Genomic DNA, 25,497 nt, shown 5'->3' on the forward strand with positions numbered 1-25,497 from the left:
CTCAGTTGGCTGAACCCTGATGCTAGCCCTGTGTAGAGGAAAGTGAAGCACTGTTTATGTTTCAAAACAGGTACTGGAATGTGGATTTTGTGGGGGTTTCGTGGCTCACTCCATCATTCCCACCTAGTCCTGTGTGCTGGTGAACCTGGCTGTCTTTGATGCCTTAGCATTGGTCATTCCAATTGCTTTGTTTCTATGTTAAACATGGGTTTGGCCTATGAAGGAGTTAATCATATTTAGAGTAACTCCTGAGTAATACTACTGAGTCACTTTTGAGTAACTACTGAGTAACTACTGAGGCAAGGCTACAACACCTGGGGCTTTTTAGTTTAGAAAAAAAGACAACTGTGGAGAGACATGATAGAGATCTATAAAATCATGCATGGTGTGGAGAAAGTGGATAGAGAGAAATTCTTCTCCCTCTCACATAACACTAGAACCAGGGGTCATCCCATGAAATTGATTGCCAGAAAATTTCGGACCAGAAAACAGAGGTATTTTTTCATACAATGCATAATCAACTTTTGGAATTCTTTGCCACAAGATGTGGTGACAGCCAACAACCTGTATGGCTTTAATAGGGGTTTGGATAACTTCATGGAGAAGAGGTCTATCGAGGGCTATAAGTCAAAGGGCTATAGGCCATCTCCAGCCTCAAAGGAGTACCAGTTGTAGGGGAGTAACAGCAGGAGAGAGGGCATGCCCTCAACTCCTGCCTGTGGCTTCCAACGGCATCTGGTGGGCCACTGTGTGAAACAGGATGCTGGACTAGATGGGCATTCTTGGGCCTGATCCAGCAGGGCTGTTCTTATGTTCTTAACTTACTGAGTAACTATTGAGTAACTGAGCCATTTTTGGGAGGGCAGTATATAAATCAAATAAATACATAAATAAATAAATCATTGGATATCAACCAGTGTTCTTATGTGTCTCTAACATTTTCTATTGTTTCTTGTACAATCATTATTTCCAAAAGTTCTGTTCTGGACAGGTTATTATTTGAAAGGGGTTAATAAAAAATATAATATTAGTTGGGTTCGGGTTCTAAAATATTTGTATCGGTGTATCTAACACATCCCACTGTTTTCTGCCTCCTTTGTATTTTATTTATAAAGGGCCAGTTTTAATCTGTTCCATTCCAGAGTTTACATCACCTTGTTAAATTCAAGTTGGTTGTTTTTTTTAAATGGCGATGTTCCTAGCACAGCTTGATCCATAGTCACTTAAGTCAACATGCATGTAACAAATCTCAAATTTGTAATTTTAAGATGCAATCCACTGAGAGAGGAGATTCACAGCTACAAATCAGGTTTGAAGTAGACCCAAATGCAGAATTTTTAAATTAGCACATGAGAACATAACGAGTATGATTCACTATTTATGCCACTGATGAAGACTGCAATGGTTGGAACACTTTTGGCATAGGACATCAAATTGATCAAGTACCTCCTTGTACCCTGCCATACCTCAAGAGTACAGGGGATATGCAGAACAATTCATTCTACCCTATGGATACAGTAGCTTAACAACTTCCTTGAAACTTAGTACTCCCAGTGGAACACCCTTTTTGGACTTTCTAATTTACTTCATATGTTTACAGATCTCTCTACATATATTTGATGGGTGGGCGGGGGGATTACCTTGGAAAATGTATATTGTGTATTGTTTTTGTATCTGCTTGTTCTGAATGTATACAGGTTTTACCCAGAGTACTTTTAGACCACATGTTACCTACTTTTTTCTGTAGTAAGAATACAGATTTGAGATTCCAGATAGTTTTCATCCTAAATATAAATGTGTTATCAAATTTAAAGTCATAGAAGGGAGGAGAGCTGGTCTTGTGGTAGCAAGCATAACTTGTCCCATTTGCTAAGCAGGTTCCATCCTGGTTGCATATGAAAGAGAGACTAAAAGTGTGAGCACTGTAAGATATTCACTTCAGGGGATGGAGCCGCTCTGGGAAGAGCAGAAGGTTCCAAGTTCCTTCCCTGGCATCTCCAAGATAGGGCTGAGAGAGATTCCCACCAGCAACCTTGGAGAAGCCGCTGCCAGTCTGTGAAGACAGTACTGAGCTAGATAGACCAAGGGTCTGACTCAGTATATGGCAGTTTCCTATGTTCCTAACATATATCTGTGTTTAGAGGGCCTGTTTGTTTATCAGCTCATCTTACTTCCAAGTAAACAAGGATAGGTTTCCATTGAGCAAGTTCCATGTGGTCCAGGCCCCAGATCCTATTTTGTTGTGTTGTTCCTTCACGTATGAAGTGATGATAATAAAGGCAAGCAGACATCAGAGCATGTACAGAGTGGCATTTCTCAAATGAATAAATACTATCAGCCTCTGCAGATTTGGGATTAAGAGATGGGGTTTCCAGGACAGAGATCATGCCTTCCAGGGAAGTTTGTGCTCTGATGCCTCTAAATTAATGGAACTACTGTTTTGAAGTAATGTCTGTTGAAATCTGTGGAGCTTCTTCCTAAATAGATCATGAGTTCCCCCCCCTTTAGAACTACCATATTTTGCACAATTGGAGAAAATACTGTAGAGTTCAGCAGGATTTATTTTGGTTAGACGTATATAGTTAGATGTGTATATATGTTCTACATGCATCAGGCTGCCAGTGAGACAACATGCATCACTGATCCCAGTTTTAATTGGTTTATGGATTGGTCTACCACAGTGGTTACCATTCTTGGGTCTCGACTCTCCAGATGTTGTTGGACTACAACTTCCATCATCCCCAGCCACAATGGCTTTTGGGGATCTCTGGGACCACAAGGCTGGGAACCCTTGCTCTATCATAAAGCACTATAAATATTTATACATCACTTTTCAACAGAAGTTCTCAAAATGATTCAGTCAGTCAGTCAGTCAGTCAGTTTCTATACTGTCCTTTCAAAAATGGCTCAGGGCAGTTTACACACAGAAATAATACATAAGATGGCTCCCTGTCCCCAAAGGGCTCACAATCTAAAAAGAAACATAAGACAGACACCAGCAACAGTCAGTGGAGGTACTGTGTTGGAGGTGGATAGGGCCAGTTACTCTCCCGCTGCTAAATAAAAGAGAATCACCACATTAAAAGGTGCCTCTTTGCCAAGTTAGCAGGATTTACATTAAAAAAATAGAGGAAAGATAATGATGGTTCCCTGTCCCCAAAGGGCTCATTGTCTGAAATGAAGGTGGGCACCAGCAACAGCCACTAGAGAGATGCTGTGCTAGGGGTGGATAGGGCTCATTGCTCTTCACCAGCTAGATACATGAGAAATGCCACTTTTAGATGCCGTTTTGCTCTGCAGGATCTATTTTCCTTTGATGGGACTTTTTCCAGTCCTGAAATTACTTTCTACCTGCATTCGCCCTTTCAGCATTTTCCTGATTGGAAAAGTAAAAGAAGTCTTTCCAGTGCTCTCCGGGCATAGGCACATAGGAAGCGGCCATATACTGAGTCAGACCATTGGTGTATCTAGCTCAGTATTGTCTTCACGGATTGGCAGCGGCTTCTCAAGGTTGCAGGCAAGACTCTCTCTCAGTCCTATCTTGGAGAAGCCAGGGAGGGAACTTGGAACTTTTTTCTGCTCTTCCCAGAGCGGCTCCATCCCCTGAGGGGAACATCTTGCAGTGCACTCACACTTCTAGTCTCCCATCTATATACAACCAGGACGGACCCTGCTTAGCAAAGGGAACAAGTCATGCTTGCTACCACAAGACCAGCTCTTCTCTCCCTGGGAGAGCAGCCATCCCCAGTGACACCACCGCCTCTTTTTTCTTTTTTTGCCAGTCGATTCACTGCTCAGTTCAGCCAGATGTAGTAGCAGCTCCGACACACACTGCCCTTTTGCAATCTTCAGCCAGCCTACAACCCCCGGTCCAATACCAGCATAAACAATCCGATCGCCTGCTGGGTCGTCGGACCAGGATTGTTTCAAGGAGCCAGCTTCCTACAAGCAGGGCACGAATGCAACGCCCTTCCGCTGTTGCTTGTGCCATCACCTCGTATTCAGAGATATACTGCTTCGGAACACGGAGGCTCAATTAAGCCATCATGACGAATAGCCGTGTATAGACCATGGATTTGTCCAACCCCCCTTTAAAGCCACCTAAGCTAATAGCCATTGCCACATCACGTCTGCTGCTGTATTCTATCTAGCAGTATTTTATGCTTTGTTAATCAGAAGTTTGTCTCTGTGGTGGGGATCCTGTAGAGAGTGTGGAGGGGTGGAGTCAGGGAGGGAAAGGAGAAAAATGGAGTTGTTGCTTGCTGAGTACAGCACAGCTAAACAAACATAAGGTTGCTTCGTGTTTAGGAGGGAAGCAGCTAAAAAGCAACGTGGCAAGGAATTCCGAAGGACCCTATCGCTTTAAGTCGAGTTGTTTTGGTCTAAGCGGGTAGCGGATCCGGTTGGCGACCTTTTGAATCAGTCGCAGTCCAATCGCTTTCGAAACATGGGGAAACGACATGTTCCTTTGAGAGAGAAGAGAGGAGAGCCCCCTTTCTTGCACTTCTCCTCCGCCCCCTCTCCCCGGGGAGCCCACTTTGCCTGTCTCCCTTTATGAATTATTCGCAGCCCGTGAGCCTTGGCTGGGGAGGCATCAACCCGCTGGTGCGTAAAAGCGCTGCCGGTGCCTAAGGCCGCCCGCGTGTCCCTGGTGCGCTCTGCGCCTCTTCAGCGTGGCCAGGGGTGACCCTCGCCTCTCCGCCCTCCTCGCCTTCCTTCCCCCCCCTCCTCCCGCCGGGGGTCCTGCGAGGCGCCCCCCAGGCTCGGGAGGGCTGGCGAAGCGAGCCTCCTTTAGACTCCAGGCATGTAGGGAGAGCTGTGAGATCACCCGGGTTATAAATATCTCCGTGCCAGCGCCGCGCTCTCGGATCGCGCTCTCCCTCCAGCGGGCCGACTATGCCTTCCCAGCCCGGCGGAGCGCACGCCCGGCCGCCCCAAAGGTGCAGCAGCCACCGTAGCAGCCGCCGCCGCCGCCTGCTCCGCAAAATGCCCTGCGCGTCCCTCCTGCTGGAAGAATGAGCTTGTCCTTCTTCCTCTGCCTCGTCTTCTTCAGCTACCTGAGCCTCCTCGCTTTGGCGCACAAGGAGACGCTGCCCCCCAGAGCGCAACTTGGAGACGCGGCTCGCCCTCCCCAAGACAACAGCGGCGGCGGCGGCAGCAGCTTCGGAAGGAAGAACACCTCCTCCTCTTCTTCAGCACCTTCCTCTTATTTTTCCCCCTCTTCGGGAGCTCAAGGCAGCGGCTCCGAAAGGAGTAGTTTTCAGTGGAGCCCCTCCGGGCGCAGAACCGGCAGCCTCTACTGCAGGGTAGGCATCGGATTCCATCTCCAAATCCACCCCGATGGGAAAGTCAATGGCTCCCACCAAGCCAGTCTCTTAAGTAAGTGCGTTTTGCTACTCGCTACCCCTTGCTTAGGGAGGGAGTTGGGGCCGCCCGGGGACATTTATCCAATTGCACAATTGAGGGTGTTTCAAAACAAAACAAAACAAGGACTTTACTTAGTGCGCGTGCTTTAAACGTGCTCCTTAGTTAACGTTATATTTCGCTCTCGCCCGCCCCCTCTTTTTTTAAAAAAGGAGTGTGACTTTTAATGTGCCTACCTGCCCCCATTCCTTCGGGACAGGCGGGTTAGGAACTCCACACAATCAATAAACGAGTCCGCCTGGTTAAGGTGAAGTGCTTGACTTTCATTCACTCAAGGAAGTCTTTGCATCCGCTCCAAGAAAGAAATATTGTCACTGATTCCAGTGGGTTGCATCCACGGTGGAATGGAAATCGGATGTTAGTACAATCTGGACGGAACAAGAAAAAGGTCTGTGTTGGGGGAATGCAGAGAAGCAAGGCAGAACTGCTTAGCTTTAGAACATCTCTCCATATGTGTTAATACCCGGGTTTGCAAAAGTTGGGAATGGAGGTTACGCTGCACCAGTGGAATGGTCCAGGACAACAATCAAGTAGGGCAGCAGGGAAGAGGGAGAACTGTAACAGGGGTTCTCAAGCTTAGGTCCTCAGATGTTGTTGGACTACAACTCCCATCATCCCATGGCATGATCACATTTTTCAGATTTGGAAAGATTTGAGAATCCCTGATCTGTAGCATTTAGTACACTGAAAAGTGCTAGAGAAAACTTTAGGAATAATAATTTTTTAAAAATGCAATAATTTGAAACAGCCTGGGCTTTCTACAAATGATGCCTTCTGTCTTTGTTGCCTTGGAGTCCCTTCTGCATTCACTCACCAACCCTTCCTACCCCATGTATACTCCAGATTAAAACTGCTGTTTTTATGCACACTGACTTAAGTCCTGCTGAACTGAATGGGCCACAAGTATCCATGCATGAAACTGGGCTGCATGTGATTCAAAAGTAAAATGCATGCCATTTGAGTACAAGAATATGTAAATATTGTCCATAATGTTTGACCAATAGGAACTGTTGTTGAAACCTAGTGGAACATTCCAAATGCAAATAAGTGAGTGCTTGATACCTGCAATAGTACAGCATGCCCGAAAGAACATGAGCAAGGGAGAGTTTATATAACCAGCAGAATCACCTGTGTGCACACCTTTCTTGGATGATGTTCTTTTAGGTCTTGCCTAAATATGCAGCAGGTGGAAATAAAGTGGTAGTTTGCTGAGGTGGCAGAGTAGGATGTGCCACTTCAGACGACTGCATCTGCAAGTAGATGGTTGTATTTTTCAGTGCTCCCTGTATTGGTGAGGCAGGAGGGACAGGGGGAATACTGCCTTCTTCAAATAAAAAATTAGCATGCCAAGAGAAGGACTGGGCTAGAATTTTACTTGCGAAAAGTACCTTATGTGGGGAGGCATGCAAAAATGGCATCCTTTTACCTTGCTTCAAAATCTAAAAGTCCAGTTCAGATTCTGGAATGTGGAATTTCAGATTTTCACTGAGTTTCATTTCAGTTCTGACTTCTAGCACAGTTGTCTTAGGCCTAGTTGCAATTCTGGCACACAACTTTTTATACCCACTTCAGTCTGCAGCTGGCAGCTGTCATCACAAAATGTTGCTCTGTGCAAAAAAGTCCTCGCACACAGAAAACTAGCATGTTAGGGAAGAGGTTAGGTAGCAACCCTTGTAATTTTCCATGCACAAGGGATCTTCTTTAATAAAGAGAAACATTCAGTCACGTGAGCCTCCACCTGCAGACTGAAATGGTACAGCCAACACACAGGTCTGTTACCTCACAAAAAACAATACCTGCATCTCACTTGTGTGTCATGCACCAAATTGATCTCCTTTGTCCAGCCGAGTCATGAGTTACTCAAGGCTGAGAAGTGAGTTTAAGCCAGTAGATTAGTCCAATTTGCTTCATTGTTATCTTAAGCACATTGACCTGTACTTAACTGGGTAAAGAGCCACTTTTTAATTTTAAAAGTGGTGACTCTCTTATATTTAGCAGGGGCAGAGAAACTGGCCTTATCCTGCCCCAGCACAGTGTCTTTGCAGTGGTTGTTCTTGGTGCCTACCCTGTGTTGCTTTTTAGACTGTGAGCCCTTTGGGGACAGGGAACCATATTTTCCTCCCCCCGCCCCATACAAACCACTTTGAGAACTTTTTGTTGAAAAGCGGTATCTAAATATTTATTGTTGTTTCTGTGCCAGTATTATTATTATTATTAATAATAATAATAATAAATTGAAGAGGTAACATAAGCATAAGATAGGTCACTGCCCCCAAGGAGCTTACAACTGTGAGAGGTGATGGGAGAAGCAGGATGACAAGAAATGAGTGCAGTCAAATGGCATCATATATCCTTCACTGGCTCTATACGAGGCCTCACCAGGAACTGGATTTTGAGCTACAAGTTGGATAGAATAATGAGGTGGTACCACATAGATAGCCTGGGAGAAACTTCCAAACATGAGGGTCATCGTGGGAGAAGGAAACGGAGACACCACTCAGTGATAGGGCACGTGCTTTGCATGAAGGAGGTCTCAAGTTCAATTTCTGACATTTCCAACAGGGCTGGGAAACACCCTGTTTAAAACCTTGGAGAGCCTCTGCCAGTTAGTGATGACCATACTGAGTGAGATAGAACTACATCCCTCTGGAAGCTGGTGGAAGAAATGTGCTTAGAAAGTCCATCAATGGGGTAACATGCCGCCCTTTCCACTTTTCCTTCTATTTCTGTAAGCAGGTGAGACTTAATTCTTAAAAAGTGAAAGCTGAACATTAAGGTAAGGAGCCCAGAATCTCTTAGAAGCTACAGGCTCTGTGGCTATGACTCTGAGTATAAAGGTCTTGGAGAAAGGGTCTCTATTCTTTAAATAACTTTTATGTATAACCTTGTCAGGAAAAGCTTAAGTGCAGCTATGCTGGCTTTAGTAGTGATTTCTGTAACCAATAGTTCGATGCCATGGGACTCAAATTGATACTCTGGTAGAGGTGTGTGAGCGGGGGGACACTGCTTCCATATTTCCTGCATCACCAAAGGCTCATTCACATGTTATGTTCAACACTTGTACAATGAGTGTACAGTATATACAGGTACAGTCATTCACATGTTATGCTGAACACAGGTAGAGAAGTACGCTTCCTACCTGTACCATGCATTTGAAGGGCCTGTATCCAGGTTCACTTTTAAAATGAGCAAAGGTACAGTCATTCACACAAACACATGTCTGAGCATACAGACTTGTGAACACTCATTCAGCATAATGTCTGAATTGGACTCAGATCTATTAAAGGTGGAGAGAGATTCAACTGGGATACTGTCACCACAGTGCAGGATTCTTATGATCCTAGGGATAAGACAAGGACTGGGTGTTTTTTGGATAAGGATTTTAAAAATTAAAAATCGACATACAACACCTCATTGATACAACAGGATCATTACAAATTTACAAACAAGTCACCTGATATACAGTTACCACTATATGATAGGGTGACGCTAGAAAGCTAATCCAGTGCCATTGCCTGCTAAGAACCTTTCCAACGAGCGGTGGTCCTTTCATGTGGTGTGGTGACATGGTTGTCTCAGGGGGTAGGTGATTCAGGCTCCAGCAGGCTGGCAAGATCCTCACCATCGGGGCAGCTCTTCGAGACCGATCTGACCCTTACAAGCTTGGCAAGGAGCACTTCTCCTCACACTCATTGTATAGCCTGCAAGAAGTATAGGGAGAGAAGAGGAAGCTGCCGGCAACCTTCCCTCGTCCCTTCCCAATGTGCCACTTTCAAAGCTTGCAAGGATCCATTTTAAAAGCGGGCTGGACCCCACCAGGGTCATGGGGCATGGCAGCATTTGGTGCCTCATCTTACATGCCAGGATACTTAGGGCTGCTACTCTTTGGACTTCAGCTTTTTTGGACTTCAGCTCTTTTCCCTGGGGCCAAGGTAGACGTGATCATGGAGATGCATAAATGCCTCTCTGTCTCTTTACACTTTTTTCAAAGAGCAACCATGGGGGCCTTGATCCAGATTGGGATGTAGCACAGGCAGAGAGGGTTAATCCCTTTCCCTTGCTGTTTTCCACATTACCCCTGCTGCAGGTTGCGCCATGTTACTGAATGACATACCCGCCCTTGTACTTTATGCTTTTTCCTACAGGAGGCCCTCTTTATTACATTCTCACCTGAAACTACGAGAATGGAAACAGCGAATAAAGAAACTTCCCCCCATGGGAATCCAGGGGTTACATTCTTTAAGCTACAAAATAAAGGCCCCAAAAGCAGAAATAAGAGGATTAAAGCACAATACTTTGCTCTCCTGCAAGCCCCACCCCAAACCCAAACCCTCCAAATTTTTATGAATTTTTGTGAATATTCACAGGAATTATTATTATTATTATTTTTTACAAAAGAGCCACGAAATGGTTCCATACTTCAAAATGGCAGCTGAAAATAACACCGGAAGTTCTTTCCAGCCACTCAAGAACGCCAGATAGGCGAATCTCACCTGTTTTTCTACCCCCGGATAAAGAAACTGGACCTCTAAGACCCAACCACAGATAGGCAAAACCATGATCCACAAGTCCGAGTAACGAGGGCCTTCTCTCTCTCTCTCTCTCTCTCTCTCTCTCTCTCTCTCTCTCTCTCTCTCTCTGTGGTGTGTGAGAGCTGGTCTTGTGGTAGCAAGCATGACTTGTCCCCTTAAGCTAAGCAGGATTTGCCCTGGTTGCATATGAAAGGGAGACTAGAAGTGTGAATGCTGTAAGATATTCCCCTTAGGGGATGGAGCCACTCTGGGAAGAGCATCTAGACTCCAAGTTCCTTCCCTGGTATTTCCAAGATAGGGCTGAGAGAGATTCCTGCCTGTAACCTTGGAGAAGCTGCTGCCAGTCTGTGTAGACAATACTGAGTGAGATGGACCTATGGTCTGACTCAGTATATGGCAGCTTCCTATGTTCCTCTGTGTGTGTGTGTGTGTGTGTGTGTGTGTGTCTGTCTGTCTGTCTGTCTGTCTGTCTGTCTGTCTGTCTTATGGGGGAAATGACATAGGGCATGGGGCATAGGGCATGGTTTCTCAAATTTTGGTCCCCAAATGTTTAAAGGTTTGTAGCCCAGTGGTAGAGCATCTGCTTTGCATGCAGAAGGTCCTTAGTTCAATCCCTGGCACCTATAGGTAGTGCTGGGAAAGACCCACCTGAAACCCTGAAGATATCAGAGCAGAGGGTTGGACTAGATGAACTTTAGGAACGCTCCAGTCCTAAAGCTGCAGTGGAATTATTCCCAGAATAATTGGCTGTTGGGGTAGCAGGCTAGACAGCTTTTCTTCTTTCCACAGAAGCATCTTTGTCCATCCCACAGGTATTGATGCTGTTTAACCAAGCCTTTTATTTACACAGCCAGAACTAGAACATGTGCGCCACTGCTGAGCCGTTTCCTGCTGAAGAAGCGTATTGTGTCAGCAATTTACTGCTATTCACCCCGCTTTTCTAGGCTTCTTTCATTTCACTGCATTGTTCTCCTCTCCTCGGGTGCCTAGCGTGAATTATCCATCTGCCTCCAGCTGTTTGATGTCAAATCTCTCTTTTTATTTTCTCTGCTCATTTCTTTACAGTATCCATAAATATTTGCACAGTGAAAATTAACGGTAAAAAATAACAAGGCCCAAGCAAAAGCCATCGTTCACGAATGCCAGCATACATTGGTCCAAAATAATAATAATGATGATGAATGGAAAAAGCAAGCTATTGTCTCCTTTATATTTATTATTTTGGCTTTGCATTAAGATTGTGTATCATTGCGGGGGCCTATAGGGTTTTGGCCTGCTTCGACCCACTTCAACCCATGGGGTGGAAGTGAGGCAAACCAGGTCATGGAAGAGAGACTATGACGTGACATTCCTTGGTCTCCATTCTGATGGGGTCATGATCCCAGACCCTGGAACCCACCCCCCAGTAAAGAATAGGCAGAAAGTCCAAGGGAAGAGACAAGAGTGGGAGGCATAGGTAGGGACCTACGAAACTGCCTTATACTGAGTCAGACTATTGGTCCATCCAGCTCAGTATTGTCTACACTGACTGCCAGCGGTTCTCCAAGGTTTCAGGCAGGAGTCTCTCCCAGTCCTACCTAGAGATGCTGCCAGGGATTGAACCTGGGACCTTCTGCATGTCTTCTTGAAGGGAGAAGACTGGAAGACCCACAGCCATGAGAACTATTGGTTGTTTCCCTGCTCTTCCCTCGGAGAGGTTAAGAGCTAACCCTGATCTGGAGCTGTGCGCCTTAGCTCCTCAGTTACTTCACCTCTGTTGGAGGTTTCTTAGTGTCATGTACCTTATTGTTTTGCCCTCACTTTGTACTGTTTTCACAGGAGGTGCATCTGTTGCTTAATGCAAAGCAGATGTTCCACCACCGAACCCCATCTCCTAATATCTTACGGCAGACTGTGCTCACATGTAGTCTCCCATCCCAATGCAAACCAAGGCAGGCCCTGCTTAGCATAGGGGACAATTCATGATCACTACCACAAGACCAGCTCTCCTCCCTAAGGCGTCTGTGACCCTTGCTTCTAGGACCTCCCACACCCTTCTACCCTCAGTGAGACCCAAAGAGACAGCCTTGTTGTCATCCTCCAATTTGGAGGAGTCCTCTGAGGACCTACCGGCTTATAGTGGAAGGTCCCCAAAGCTGCCAGAGCAAACATCTGCAAAGTTGGGCAAAGCCATAAGGAGACTCCTTAAGAACCTGAGTTTCCTCACTGAAGGAGTTGAGCCAAGTCACCCTACCTAGGCAGCAGACTATCAGCCATCTGAGTGCTGGACTAGGACTGGGGAGACCCGAGTTCAAATCTCCATTCAGCCATGATACTTTCTGGGTGACTCTGGGCCAGTCACTTCTCTCTCAGCCTAGCCTACTTCACAGGGTTGTTGTGAAAGAGAAACTTAAGTATGTAGTACACAGCTCTGGGCTTCTTGGAGGAAGAGCGGGATATAAATGTTGTAATAATAATAATACAACTTTACTCGGAACAGCCTATATTCTGCAACGATATCTATAACAACAGCAACAACATTGACAATAAAATTCAGCCATCCCAGGTCCTTGGGAAGGACTCGATGTCTGGATAAAACATACCAGTCAATAACAACTGTCTGACTGTGTATACAATAGTAGTAGTAGCAGTAGTAGTAGTAGTAGTAATAAATAATGGTGGCCCTGGTGGCGCAGTGCTAAATAAATAATGGTGCCCCGGTGGCGCAGTGGTAAAACTGCCGCCCTGTAACCAGAAGGTTACAAGTTCAATCCTGACCAGGGGCTCAAGGTTGACTCAGCCTTCCATCCTTCCAAGGTCAGTAAAATGAGTACCCAGAATGTTGGGGGCAATATGCTAAATCATTGTAAACCGCTTAGAGAGCTCCGGCTATAAAGCGGTATATAAATGTAAGTGCTATTGCTATAATCTGCTTAAGGAAGCTGCTGGAGCAACATTCCCTCTGTGTTTCAGCCTCTAGCTCCTGTATTTCATGATTAGCTCTGGCCAACATCCTGATCTATTCTTCTATCCAAGGTTTGGTACATTCCTGACCTCTGCCTTGCAGGAGACAGTGGCTCAGCCTGGAGCAGGATAAGAGAGTTCCCTGTGGCTGCTATTTGACCTTTTCTTCCAGGACAAATAAGAGCTGTGAGGCAGGGGTGGTCTGGATTGAAACCATGGGGGCAAAAAGTTAAAGTACCCTCCTCTATGCTGTGGTCCCAATCTGGACTGCAGCCATGTGCAACTCCTGTTTATATTTGAGAAATCAAGCACAGATGCCCCAGTGACTCAGTAAGTGCAGCATCTAGTGGGCCTTTATAGGTGGCAGAGACAGATGAGAAAGAACATGTTATACCTGGTTTGGCTTCAGAACTTCCCACATCTTGTAATAACACCCTTTATCCATCTCTGCCGCTTTCTTTTGCCACCGCCTATCCTCTCGCATATGATGATGACTTCATGATAACTAGCAGTTAGATTGTTCCTTCCGTAGTTTCATGGCACTGCAGGGGTGATCGGAAAGGCAACACAGCTATGTAAAAATAGCCCCTGCTGCTCGCGTTCTCTTTTTAAGAAGAGCTGCTCCTTGCACAGTTTGTGAATCACCTTTATTCACCTTCCACACAAAGTAAATCTGCTCCTATTTTTCTCCTACTTTTGATAGCCCTCGGAGCCAGTGCAGCAAAAGATGAGAGCAAAATGCCTTCTCTTCAAAAGCAAATTGCCAAAAGAAATGAGAGGTAGGATAAAACCAGAACGGGAGGAAGAGCATCCCTGGGTCTGTGCGGACTATACTTTGTCCACCAGCCCACAGCACATGTGATAAGGATGTGCGTGCGCCATGGAACGCAGGAATAACGAGTCAGAGCCTAGATGTGATCCATCTAGCTCGGTATTGTCTACATTGACTGGCCGTGGCTCTCCAAGGTTTCAGTCAGAAGTCTCTCTCCCAGGGATTGAACCTGGGACCTTCTGCATGCAAAGCAGATGCTCTGCTATTGAGCTATGGCTCCATCATGACATAAGACAGACAACTGCATACATCACCCAGTAGGGAGCTGAACCCTTGCAGGTACATTGGATGCAACTGACAATGCTGGCATCAACACCAATCCCTACTATGTTATCAGTACTGCTAGATAAGAGTTTCCCCAGCCCTAAAGGTAAAGTGTGCCGTTGAGTCAGTGTCCACAGACTCCTAGCAACCGCAGAGCCCTGTGGTTGTCTTTGGTAGAATACAGGAGGGGTTTACCATTGCCATCTCCCATGTAGTATGAGATGATGCCTTTCAGCATCTTCCTACATCACAGCTGCCTGATATAGGTGTTCCCCATAGTCTGGGAAACATACCAGTGGGGATTCAAACCGACAACCTTCTGCTTGTTTGTCAAGTATTTCCCTGCTGTGCCACAGGCAGGGGCGTAACTACAATTAGGCAGGGGGATGCAGTTGTCTTGGGGGCCCCTGCCTTGGGGGGGGCCCTCAGAGGCTCTCCCCCACCCGATCTTCCTTTTGAAGTCATTAAAAAACATTCTCCTCCTTGTTCTGGCGCTATTTCCTTGTTGTTTGTCTCCGCGAGTCCACCCTTGGAGGGGCCCCTCAGAGGCTCTCCCCAAGGTGTTATCTATACCTTGCAACTAGTTGGGATAGTTAGCAGAGACATCGGGCCAGAGGAAGGAGAGGTAAGCGGTGACGGGGGGGGGGCATTTAAGAATCTTGTCTCAGGGCTCACTCCAACCTAGTTACGCCCCTGGCCACAGGAGTTATTCTCACTTGGCTTCAGGCTTTGGGGTAAATGTTGAGCGAAGCCACTCCAAATTACACTCGCAGCACTGAGGGAAGCAGTCCCTCCCCTTTGCTGTCCGTTTTCTTTTGAAACAAGTTCACATGGCAGGTGTCAGTGTTTTCCTTCTAGCCAATGGGAGATGGGGGAGAAAGAGCTCCCCGCAGAGAGAGATCTGCATTTGTAAAGAGAGTATCCTTCTTATCATGCTAATGATTCTAAGTCAGTGCTGCTCCCTATTCTACATCAGTGCCTCTCCCTATTCCCTATCCCTGTCCCCTGCTACCTGGGCAAAGAGGCACCTTTTACCGTGGTAATTCTCTTTCTTTAGCAGGGGGAGAGTAACTGGCCCTATCCACCCCCAGCCCAGCATCCCTCCAGTAGCTGTTGCTGGTGTCTATCTTGTGTTTCTTTTTAGAATGTGAGCCCTTTGGGGACAGGGATCCATCTTATTTATTTATTATTTCTCTGTGTAAACTGCCCTGAGCCATTTTTGAAAGGGCAGTCTAGAAATCGAATTGTTGTTGTTGTTATTATTATTAATATTTGCTCTGACATTTTCAGAAAAAGTAGCTTAAAACCCACATTTTAAAAACCCAGACATATGTTGAGATAAGCTAGAATTCGCATCACAAAGCCCAGTTTGTGTGTAGAGTGGATCCAAGGCTCCCGAAGAGACTTTGGGGTAAGTTTGGCTGGTGTGTGAACGCACACACTCTCTTCTGAAGGAGATTCAGGGCAGAAGCCCTGTCTGTAAAGCCTCCTGGAGATGCTGCCAGGGATTGAATCTGGGAGCTCTGCATGCAAAGCAGATGCTCTGCACTGAGTCACAGCCCCATCCCCAAAGTCCTTCCCTCTTTCCATCATGCTGGGGTGCTTTTCCAAATTGAGTGGGGGCTGTTCATCTGAACTGCTGCTCTGTGCATGCTGGTATAAATTAGTGTTTTTAGCAGATGCAAGAGGGTGGTTCAGACAAACTGCCCCCACCACCATGATGGAGGAAAGGCATCCTTGCACGTAGGCAGAGTGTGGGGAAGGACATGCACATTCATGGGGCACACATGTCCTTGTCACATATTCTAAGGTTAGTAGACAAAGTATTGCCCAAATCAGCCTCCTATCATACAAATTATGAAAGGCAGAGATGGACCTAGGGTTGCCAGCCCCGCAGGATTGGCCTGGGGTCTTCAGCTGACTCCAGCAATCCTGGAGATTGAAATGGCTTGATATAGTGAAACACAGTGGAAAAAATATTAGGTGGGAGGGAATCTCCAGGAATAGCTTGTCAGAGCAGAAGTTCTCAGCCTTGGGTCCACTGATGGATTATCGAGTGGCTGGGGATGATAGGAGTTGTAGTCCAGCATCATTTGGGAACCCAAGGCTGAGAACTCTTGAGTCAGAGTTAACAACCCTAGAGTGGCCTCTTTCCTCATGACTGCTTATGGTCCATGCACCCACCATTCAGCCATACCAAGGAGGGCCGACTGGGGGGATCTCTCAAGACACAGCTTTGCAAAATGATGACAGGGATTGGTATAACTTGGATGCAAAGGCCCTGATCTAGCTTTGGTTCTGTTTTCATGGATGCAACTTGTGCCCTTGAATGGGGGATATGTGCTTGACCACCTCAGACACTTGCATCAAGCTAAGTGGTGGCTGAACAGGTGTGCATCATTCACCTGTGCATCTGATCTCCCATGGAGGAATGAGCTGGCAGGCCTGTGCCAGGCCTGAAACAGGAGGGGCAGAACCTAGCTCTGTCCAGCTTGTGCAAATCCACATTAGATGTGTCTAAATGTTTATCATTTAACTTAGTCACATGCCGCTGTGTCCAGAGTAGATCATGATCTAAGCACTTTCATTTCTGTAGCAGCAGCTTAGTGTCAGGGATTTAGTTCATTGGCCATTGGTACCATGTCAGGGGACATATGTTTTTTGGTGACATCTACCCCGCTAAAGGTAAAGTGTGCTGATGTGTCGTTTTTGACTCCTGGCGACCACAGAGCCCTGTGGTTGTCTTTGGTAGAACAGGAGGAGTATACCATTGCCATCTCCCAAGCAGTATGAGACGATGTCTTTCAGCATCTTCCTATATCTTTTCTGCATGATATAGGTGTTTCCCATAGTCTGGGAAAGATATCAGTGGGGATTCTCGAACCAGCATACTCTGGCTTGATAATCAAGTCATTTCCCTGCTGCACCAATAGGTGGCTCTACTAGAGATAGAAAATAAGTGCATTGTTGCACTTACAGCATTCTCTGTGTCTTTCCCCTTCTTCATCCCTACTTCCAAACCATTAGGATAAAATTGCAGTCATTTTTGCATTGAGGAAAATGTTAGGGTTAGGGTTAGGGGTAGGGTAACAATACACCAGTTGTTGTTCTCTCTCCATGGAGTAATCTTTGGAAGACATGCCCACCAATTTTCTCTTCAATTCCTCCAGCGTCTATAAGATTTTATATTAGTTGGGGTCTTGATGAAGCAACTTTAAAACACACACACACACCCCATTGCAAATTTGGCCACTGCAGGCCTAATGGTCAGGACAATAAAAGCACCACAACACACTGAAAGCTGAAAGTATTGCAATGCTATCATCTATTTTTCAACTCTAGGGTTCTGGACTTGGTCAAAAATCACAATAAGCATTTGCCTCCCCAAATGGTACCAACCATCCCAGCTGGCTATATACGAATTGATCAGGTTTGCAGGAGGCTGTGTCCAAATCTAGACCAAGAAGGGAAGGCATTATGGAGTATCATCTGAACCGGCCCGGGGAAACTGGGCCTGTGCTTGCTTTGTCCAGCCTCCCAGTTCTTTAGCAATTTGCTTTTGAAGAGAATGCATTTTACTCTCATCTATTGCTGCACTGGCTCAGAAGATGATCAAAAGCAGGAGTAAAATAGGAACCGATTTGCTTTGTGTTGAAGGTGAACAAAGGTGATGCAATGAGCTCCATATTACTTTACTCCAGAAGCGACTCTAGAATAACTCATCTGGGGGAGCAAAGAACTTTCTTAGGGGAATGTTGCTATATATTATATAGAGGTAAAATAATGTAACTAAGGTGATTAATGAATTTCCTGGCTACTTGACTGCACTGACTTCTGCAGCTTGTTCTGGGATAGAGGAGTAAGTGAATTAGGCTTCTTTAAAGAACAGGAATTCAAGTGATAGGACCATAATATACTATGACTGTATTGTCTGACTTTGTGGCAAAATTCCAGTTGGTGGATGGGGGAAGCAAATGAGGGAGCAGGACATTTTTTTGTGGGGGGGATGCCCAAGACCCCTTCCTACCCCCTTGAAGTCATCCCTGCTTTACTCCAACAGATGATGGAAAGGTAAATGAGGTTCAGGAGCATGGACAGAAAGCTTCTAATAGTTGACCACTGTTGCAGCTGTAATGCCTCCTTGCTTCTCTGCATCTTTTCCTACCAACAAACCACAGCAATCTCTGTGAACAGGCCCTGTGAACCTTCAGTATTCTCTCCTGAGTAGTGAGAACGGTTGTGAACATTTCATAGCAACACAGAAGTGCAGCCATCTTCTTGGGAAGTTCTTGTGCTATTTTGATCTAAATTTTAAATTGCCCTGCTGTACTGAAATACTGACCCTGTATCTTGCCTAATGTGCTTAAATTATTATATGCTTGTGTGCCCATTTCTTATAAGCCTTGTATGAAAGTGGCTTTCTTTTCAATAAAAATAAAGAACTTTGTGGCTGACATCCAGACTAACAAAGCACTGTTGTAGCAATGCTGCTAATATGCTATGGAGAAAGGGCAGTTTTTGTCTATCTCCCTTTCCCTCTGAAGCCCTCTGTGAATCCTGAGAACATGTCCCTGAGAACTGCATGACCTTCAGGGACATGTTTTACAGGTGTCACAGTTGGCTTCAGAGGAAAGGTGAGATCAACTAAAAATTAAAGTGTGCTGTTGAGTCGATGTTGACGCCTGGCAACCACAGAGCCCTGTGGTTGTCCTTGGTAGAATACTGGAGGGGTTTACCACTGCCATCTCTCTCTCTCTCTCTCTCTCTCTCTCTCTCTCTCTCTCTCTCTCACACACACACACACACACACCTGCAGTATGAGACAATTCCTTTCAGCATCTTCCTATATCACTGCTGCCTGATATAGGTGTTTCCCATAATCTGGAAAACATACCTTCGGGTATTCGAACTGGCAACCTCTGGCTTGCTAATCAAGTCATTTCCCTGCTGTGCCATTAGGTGGCTGAGATCAACTAAAACCACCCCTCAATACCATAGTGTGCATGCAGCACTGCTACAACAGTGCTTCATTAGTCTGGATGTCAGTGAGATTTATTTTATTTTTTTAAGATGAACTTAGGGCTCTGCAACCAATGGCTAGAACGTTTTCAAAGACTGCAGCCAGTCAGGTCTCTGTCTTCCTTTTTCAAGTTTCTGATATATAAAACGATGGCAAGACAACTTTTTCTGTGAAAGCAGAAGGTCCCAGCTTTAGTCCCTGGCAGCATCTCCAGGTAGGGCTATGGAATACATTACTCACCTGAAACCCTGGAGACCTGCTGCCAGTCAGTGTAAACAATACTGAGCTAGATGGGCCCGTGGTCTGGCTTCTGGCATAAGGCAGCTTCAAATGACAAAGGGCTCTTTATGGACAAATCATCACAGCCCCTGGTCCCAGATACATGGATTGGCTGTGGCTGTTCGCTGGTAAGAGAGATGGACTCTGCACATTCTCCCTCTTAGCTGCATTGCTATCCTGATGTTCCAGGGTTAAGCCTAGCCTTTGGAAACAGTTTCCAGGGCTAAACTCACAGGTTTCAGGATTGGACCTAAGGAACGGGTCGCAGTTGCAGCTGCCCTTCCTGATTCCCTAGGAGCATAGGAAGCTGCCTTATACTGAGTCAGAACATTGGTCCATCTAACTCAGTATTGTCTACACAGACTGGCAGCGGCTTCTCCAAAGTTGCAGGCAGGAGTCTCTTTCAGCCCCATTCTGGAGATGCCAGGGAGGGAACTTGGAACCTTCTGCATAGGAGCATGCAGGTGCTCTTCCCAGAGCGGCCCCATTAGCAAAGGGGGCTATTCACGCTTTCTGCCTCAAGACCAGCACTCCTCCTTTGACCTTGGTGAGAAGTGTGGCGCCCCAGCTTTAACCTGAGCCATGCAGGCTGCTAATTCAACTGGATGGGCAAGAGATTGGAACAGCAGAGAGAGCAAAGCAAAATTTGCTCACTCTTTCTCTCCTTCCCCCTCCAGGGAGGAGAGCGAATGAGTACTCCTGGCAAGCCAGACATATCAGTGGTTGCTTGGAGAAGGAAAGGGAGGCATCATGGACCGCCTACCCCCAAGAACTGGTGTCCTAGCTGAACGCTGAGGTCTGCCTAGTGGACAAGCTGGCCTTGCTTGTTCTCCCCTTCCGTAATGACTCTGCGGAGACTTCCCTAGTGAGGGCAACTGGGTGACCCCAGTGGAAGCCGTCCTTCCATTCCGCTTCTCCATCCCACATCAGTCATGTCCTTTAAAACCTCAGGGTGTCTATAAATAAATGTATATTCAGATAACCCAAGCAGCATGCAAGAAGCAATCAACCATGAAATCACTGCTTAAGCCTAAAATGACAAAGCTAGGGATTTCTTCTTCTTCTTTCTCTTTTCCTTTTTTTTTTTTGGAAAGACAATGCATAAGATTTCTTTCTCTCTTTTTTTTTTCTTTGCAGTGCTGTGAAAAACGAATTGTGATTTATTTTGGGATTTCTGTCATCCTAGGTATTTTGGAAATATTTGCTGTGTCTCAGGGGATTGTAGGAATACGAGGAGTTTTCAGCAACAAATTTTTAGCGATGTCAAAAAAGGGAAAACTCCATGCAAGTGTAAGTAAAAACACACAAAGAAAACTGCATTTCCAGAATATGTTAAATTGTTTCTGTGATCTCTTTTTTAAAAAATTGCCACAACTTCATCTATGCACCAAAAGGATAGGCTTTTGCCTATGAGATTTCATGCTGCAGTTCTGTCTCTTTATTTTTAAAAAATCTAGAAGACGGAGAATGGAGTGCCTCCCTTTGACCTTAAATAGTAAAAGCAAAGTTGTGCTGTTGAGTCGGTGTCAAGCCGACTCCAGGCGACCACAGAGCCCTGTGGTTTTCTTTGATAGAATACAGGAGGGGTTTATCATTGCCTCCTCCTGTGCAGTATGAGATGATGCCTTTCAGCATCTTCCTATATCGCTGCTGCCTGAGTCAGGTGTTTCCCACAGTCTGGGGAACATACAAGTGGGGATTTGAACCGGCAGCCTCTTTCTCCCTAGGCAAGTTACTTCCCTGCTGTGCCATTAGGTGGCTTCATACCTAGCCTTAGATAATGTTTGATACACCATGTTGAATGTAGCTCAGCTGTTGGGCTAGATTTAGGGGCAAGTGATTCTGGGCAACCGCTTGGGGCACCAGCTATCTATCTATATATTTCTCCTAGGTGTGCCTGGGGAAAATGCGTCCCGGCAGCCCAGCTGATTGGCTGGGCTGCAGAGGCGCCTGATTGGCTGGCACACCCAGGAGGATGAGAATTGGCCGTTCCACGCTTGCGGGCCTGGCCTGGCGACGGGTGGTGGCTGCAGACTCTAGCAAGCGAGAGAGGCAGGTGGGGGGGAGACAGAGTGAGCGAGAGAGGCGCAGGGGGGAGAGACAGAGCGAGCAAGAGAGGCACGGTGGGGGGAGAGACAGAGCGAGTGAGAGAGGCGCAGAGGGGGGAGAGAGACAGCGCGAGCGAGAGAGGTGCGCGGGGGAGAGACCGAGCGAGCAAGAGAGGCCCGCGGGGGAGAGACAGAGCGAGCAAGAGAGGCACGGGGGGAGAGACAGAGCGAGCGAGACAGGCGCGTGGGGGAGAGACAGAGCGAGAGAGGCACGGTGGGGGGAGAGACAGAGCGAGCGAGAGAGGCGCAGAGGGGGGAGAGAGACAGCGCGAGTGAGAGAGGCGCGCGGGGGAGAGACCGAGCGAGCAAGAGAGGCCCGCGGGGGAGAGACAGAGCAAGCGAGAGAGGCGGTGTGGGGGGGGGGCAGAGCGAGTGAGAGAGCTGTGGGATGACCAGCCAAACAAATTCTCCCAACTAACCCCAAAAAGGAAGTGAACTACCGCACAGATGCTCTGTGCAGGTTCAGCTAGTTTAACTTATTCTTGAAACTAAAAGGTTCTATTAGAGGAAGCAAATGTGGTTTTATTTGCTTATGACTGCTTATGGCTGCCCTAGGCAGGGTTAGGCTGGTCGTGAGAAGCAGCAGGATCCTCGTGGATCTCTCTGCTCCCTGCCCACCTAACCCCTTTAACAAACCCGGCAGCCCAAGGAGTCACAGAGACAGGGGCAATCTGAGAGGGGAATCCCCAAGATAATGTGTGTGCTGCACAAGATTGCATTAAGGGATGCCCGGAGGCTGGAACAAGAACTTCCAGCCCCAGGTCCCTCCGCCCTGCTCCATGCTTCATGGAGCTGCAAAGAGCAGGTCTGCCCCGTGGGCATGTCGGAGGCACTCTGAAGAGGACCTGCTTGGTCATGGGGTGGGGGGGAGGAAAGGTGAAAGCAGCCTCCCCCACCATGCCCTCCCCGCCCACTCGGGGCCATTGTGTGAATCAACCATTGTCTTATGTGACAGACAAGGGGAAGCACTTCCATGTGGCAAGGTGTCGCCGTCGCCTCCAGCGGTGCGTTATTGGGGTGCCCATTGGGCAGCAAGATGCCCTCCACTCTTGCCACTGGAGGACATCTTTGAGACCGACTGGACCCTTGCCAGCTTGGCAAGAAGCACCTCTCCTCACTCACGTTGCTTGCAGGGCTTGCAAGCAGCACAAGGGAAAAGAGGAGCCTGCTGGCAACCTGCCCTCCTCCTTGCCGTCTGTGCCCTTTCAGAGTTTGCAAGGGTTGGTTTAAAAGGGGGATGGTCCCCCCACCAGAGGTCTGGACGAGGCAGCATTTTGCACCTTATTTCAGACACCACCATATCTTGAGCCGCCCCTGATAACGAGACTAAATCGTGCATGCAGGTTGAGTATCAACGCTGTGGGAGGTGCTACAAACGCATGAAAAGGATTCAGACATCCAACAAATGGAGGATGGTGCCAGAGATGTTCCTCAGCCGGGGCACCATTTGGTCTAGAGCCAGCCCTGCCCATCAGCCAGGTGCAGTGACCCACCAGGGACCAGTGTTCCCTGTAACAATGCCCAGATGTTGTAGACTACAACTCCCATCATCCCCAGCTGCAGTAGCCTTTGGCTGTGGATGATGGGAGTCGTAGTTAACACTATCTAGGAATCCCTGTTACAGGGAACACTACCAGGGACCTCCTGATTTTGATGCCTGCCCAGGACAGCAAACTAGAAGGGGTGTCACTGCACACCAGGACCCTCAGATATAATAGACACCAAGGCCTGTTTAAAAAGCCATCTAACAGCAGACTAGATTTATTGTCTCTGGATCTGTACAGTTGCCCAGCAAAACTACTCCTGTGTCTTCCCTGAGTGTCCTCCATCCTACTGGTCTAGTAGAAGACCAGAAATGGATTCGCATGCAGCCAGCGTCTCTTCTTGGAATCTTGAGTGGTAGGAGAGACACTGTCAGGCAAACTACAATACATGGGCTGGCAGACTGTGTTCCACTTTGTGGGGATTCACAAGTTGCTTGCAGGCAGGAGTCGTTCCCAGCCCCACCAGGAGATGCCAGGGCCTGAAACTGGGGACCTTGGGTGCGCAAAGCCGATGCTCTTCTGCTGAGCAAGGGCCCCATCCCGTGATAGATGGTTTCCTAATTTCTCTATTAGGCTGGCAGTGTGGTGCCATTTTGCCCTGCTACCTCTGCAGGCCATCTCTGGGAAAGGTGCTGGGTGGGCCATCCTTGAGAACTGGCCCACAATTTGCCACCAAAAGCAGCCTCCTTCGTGATAGGGCTGGTCTGCCTCTTCCATCTAGAGTTGCCAACTCTGACTGAACCTATTCCTGGAGGTTCCCACCTCGCAAAATAAGCTATCCACATCTCTAGAATAGCTCTCAACAGACACCTGGTGGTGATTCCTGGAGACTCTAGGCCTATTCTGGGTGTGTGTGTGTGTGTGTTTTGGCAACCCTACCCACACTCCCTCTCCCAACTATTTATCCTTTGGTGAAAATAAAGCCAAGGAAACCAGGATAGATAGTTTACGCTTTGCAATGATTAATATAATAAACTCTACATGACATAATCATGAAAACAGTCATTTTGCTATTTTGGGCATTTCCAGAAGGGCTCCTTTAGTATCACTCAGTGAGTTTCCACCCCAAAGTCACAGGCAGAATTGCAACATACCTTCCCTCTGTAGTATATGAAGCATGTACTTCACACACAGTAGATTGACTTTTCCCCTTTTACTCCTGTTTCTGCTGTGGTCTGGGACTGACATTTCAAGGGCTGGGAATGAAATTTCTCATTGAAGAAATCTGAAATGTTTTTCACAGTTCCTCCTTGGGAGGAACTGAAATTTGAAGAGAATGTCAGGATTTCTCCAAATTTTGGAGAATTTTGTCCAGCAGTTTCTCAACTCTTGGGCATGCACTTCTCAGAAAAGATGGAACTTTATGGCTAAAAACAACCCACATCATGTGGTGGCTGCACAGCTGTATCACTTTATTTTTAAAATGGATTTTCCATGTTAATAAATGTGATGATTCAAGTATGGGAAAATATAGTGGACCATTGATGAATGATGTAACAAGTGAGTGCTGGAGATGTGACAATCCCAGACTAAATACTCCCCTCTAGAAGTGCCCGTTATAGTATGTGTTTGATTTATGATACGGTGGCAACCAAAATTCAATTAACTCTCGTTCTCAGTTTCTAGTTAATTGCTATGAGCAAAATGCAGTGTTATAAATGGAACTAGCTAAGACTGGTCAGCCTCAAAGGTTAGGACCTGTGATTCTTCAGTCAGATCAATGCACAAAATTAGTCGAAACCTGAGCCAAAAGTCTAAAGATCACTGGACTAAATCTGTTGTTCTTTCCTGCTCTGGCAGGATGAAGTTATTTTGTGGGCTAATGAGTTTGAAGAGGCAGAAGCTAGTGCTGTGCCTGTCACTCAGGAAATGTCTTTGATATTGACGGCAACCTGATTACTTCTAACTGAAGTAGAGAGAGCTTTATCTCTAGACCCCACCATTATTTTGGAGGTGTGGTGGAGAGTTGGAAACAATTCTCTGGGCTATCTTATTTGAGCTTCAGCCTTCCTTCTAGGTAGCAATTTAATTAAATTATACAGTGATACATTTTTAATAAGGGAACTTGCTTCATGGTAATTGTCACAGGTGGCTCTACTTTCTTTCTTAAACCTTCTGTTATATATATACATATATGAATGTATATATATATGAATATATATATGAATGACTGCAATTCTAACTTACTACAATTCCACTTACTTGGAAACAAGTATCCACAAATATACAGTGGGACTCACTGTCTAGTAAATAAGATCAGGCTCCAAGCTGCCTTACTGTAGTTCACATGGTTTTTCCTTTTGGTGAGTTCCTAATCCCGGTGGAAACTCTGAATTACTATCATATGGAGAAATAACTTTTTCCAGAGGGCAATATTTTTATTTTTTTTAACTTTCCCCACAAAGGGCAAGTAAGGAAAATTAAGTTAGCAGACTTTAGAATGAAGCGAGATATAATATTTGTAAAGTGTATTGCATGCTATCCAGATTGTTACGCAATAGTATCACTCAGGAATTACTCTACACAACTACTTAATCTCAATAGGACAGTG

The 25,497-nt window shown here is 46.4% G+C and overlaps 1 protein-coding gene across 2 annotated transcripts in view; it reads left to right on the top strand.

Annotated features, from left to right (window-relative positions):
• Positions 1 to 4,871: 4,871 nt before the first annotated feature.
• The window catches only part of FGF5 (fibroblast growth factor 5), a 34,697-nt gene continuing 14,071 nt past the window's right edge, over positions 4,872 to 25,497 (top strand). For both annotated transcript variants that reach the window (XM_053256786.1, XM_053256788.1), the window contains exons 1-2: positions 4,872 to 5,379; positions 20,481 to 20,584. In XM_053256786.1, the coding sequence (XP_053112761.1) occupies positions 5,016 to 5,379; positions 20,481 to 20,584 (468 nt within the window). In that variant the 5' untranslated portion in view covers positions 4,872 to 5,015. The remainder of the gene's footprint in view (positions 5,380 to 20,480; positions 20,585 to 25,497) is intronic.

The sequence above is a fragment of the Hemicordylus capensis genome, chromosome 5 (assembly GCF_027244095.1).
Source record: "Hemicordylus capensis ecotype Gifberg chromosome 5, rHemCap1.1.pri, whole genome shotgun sequence".
Classification (NCBI taxonomy): Eukaryota; Metazoa; Chordata; class Lepidosauria; order Squamata; family Cordylidae; genus Hemicordylus; species Hemicordylus capensis.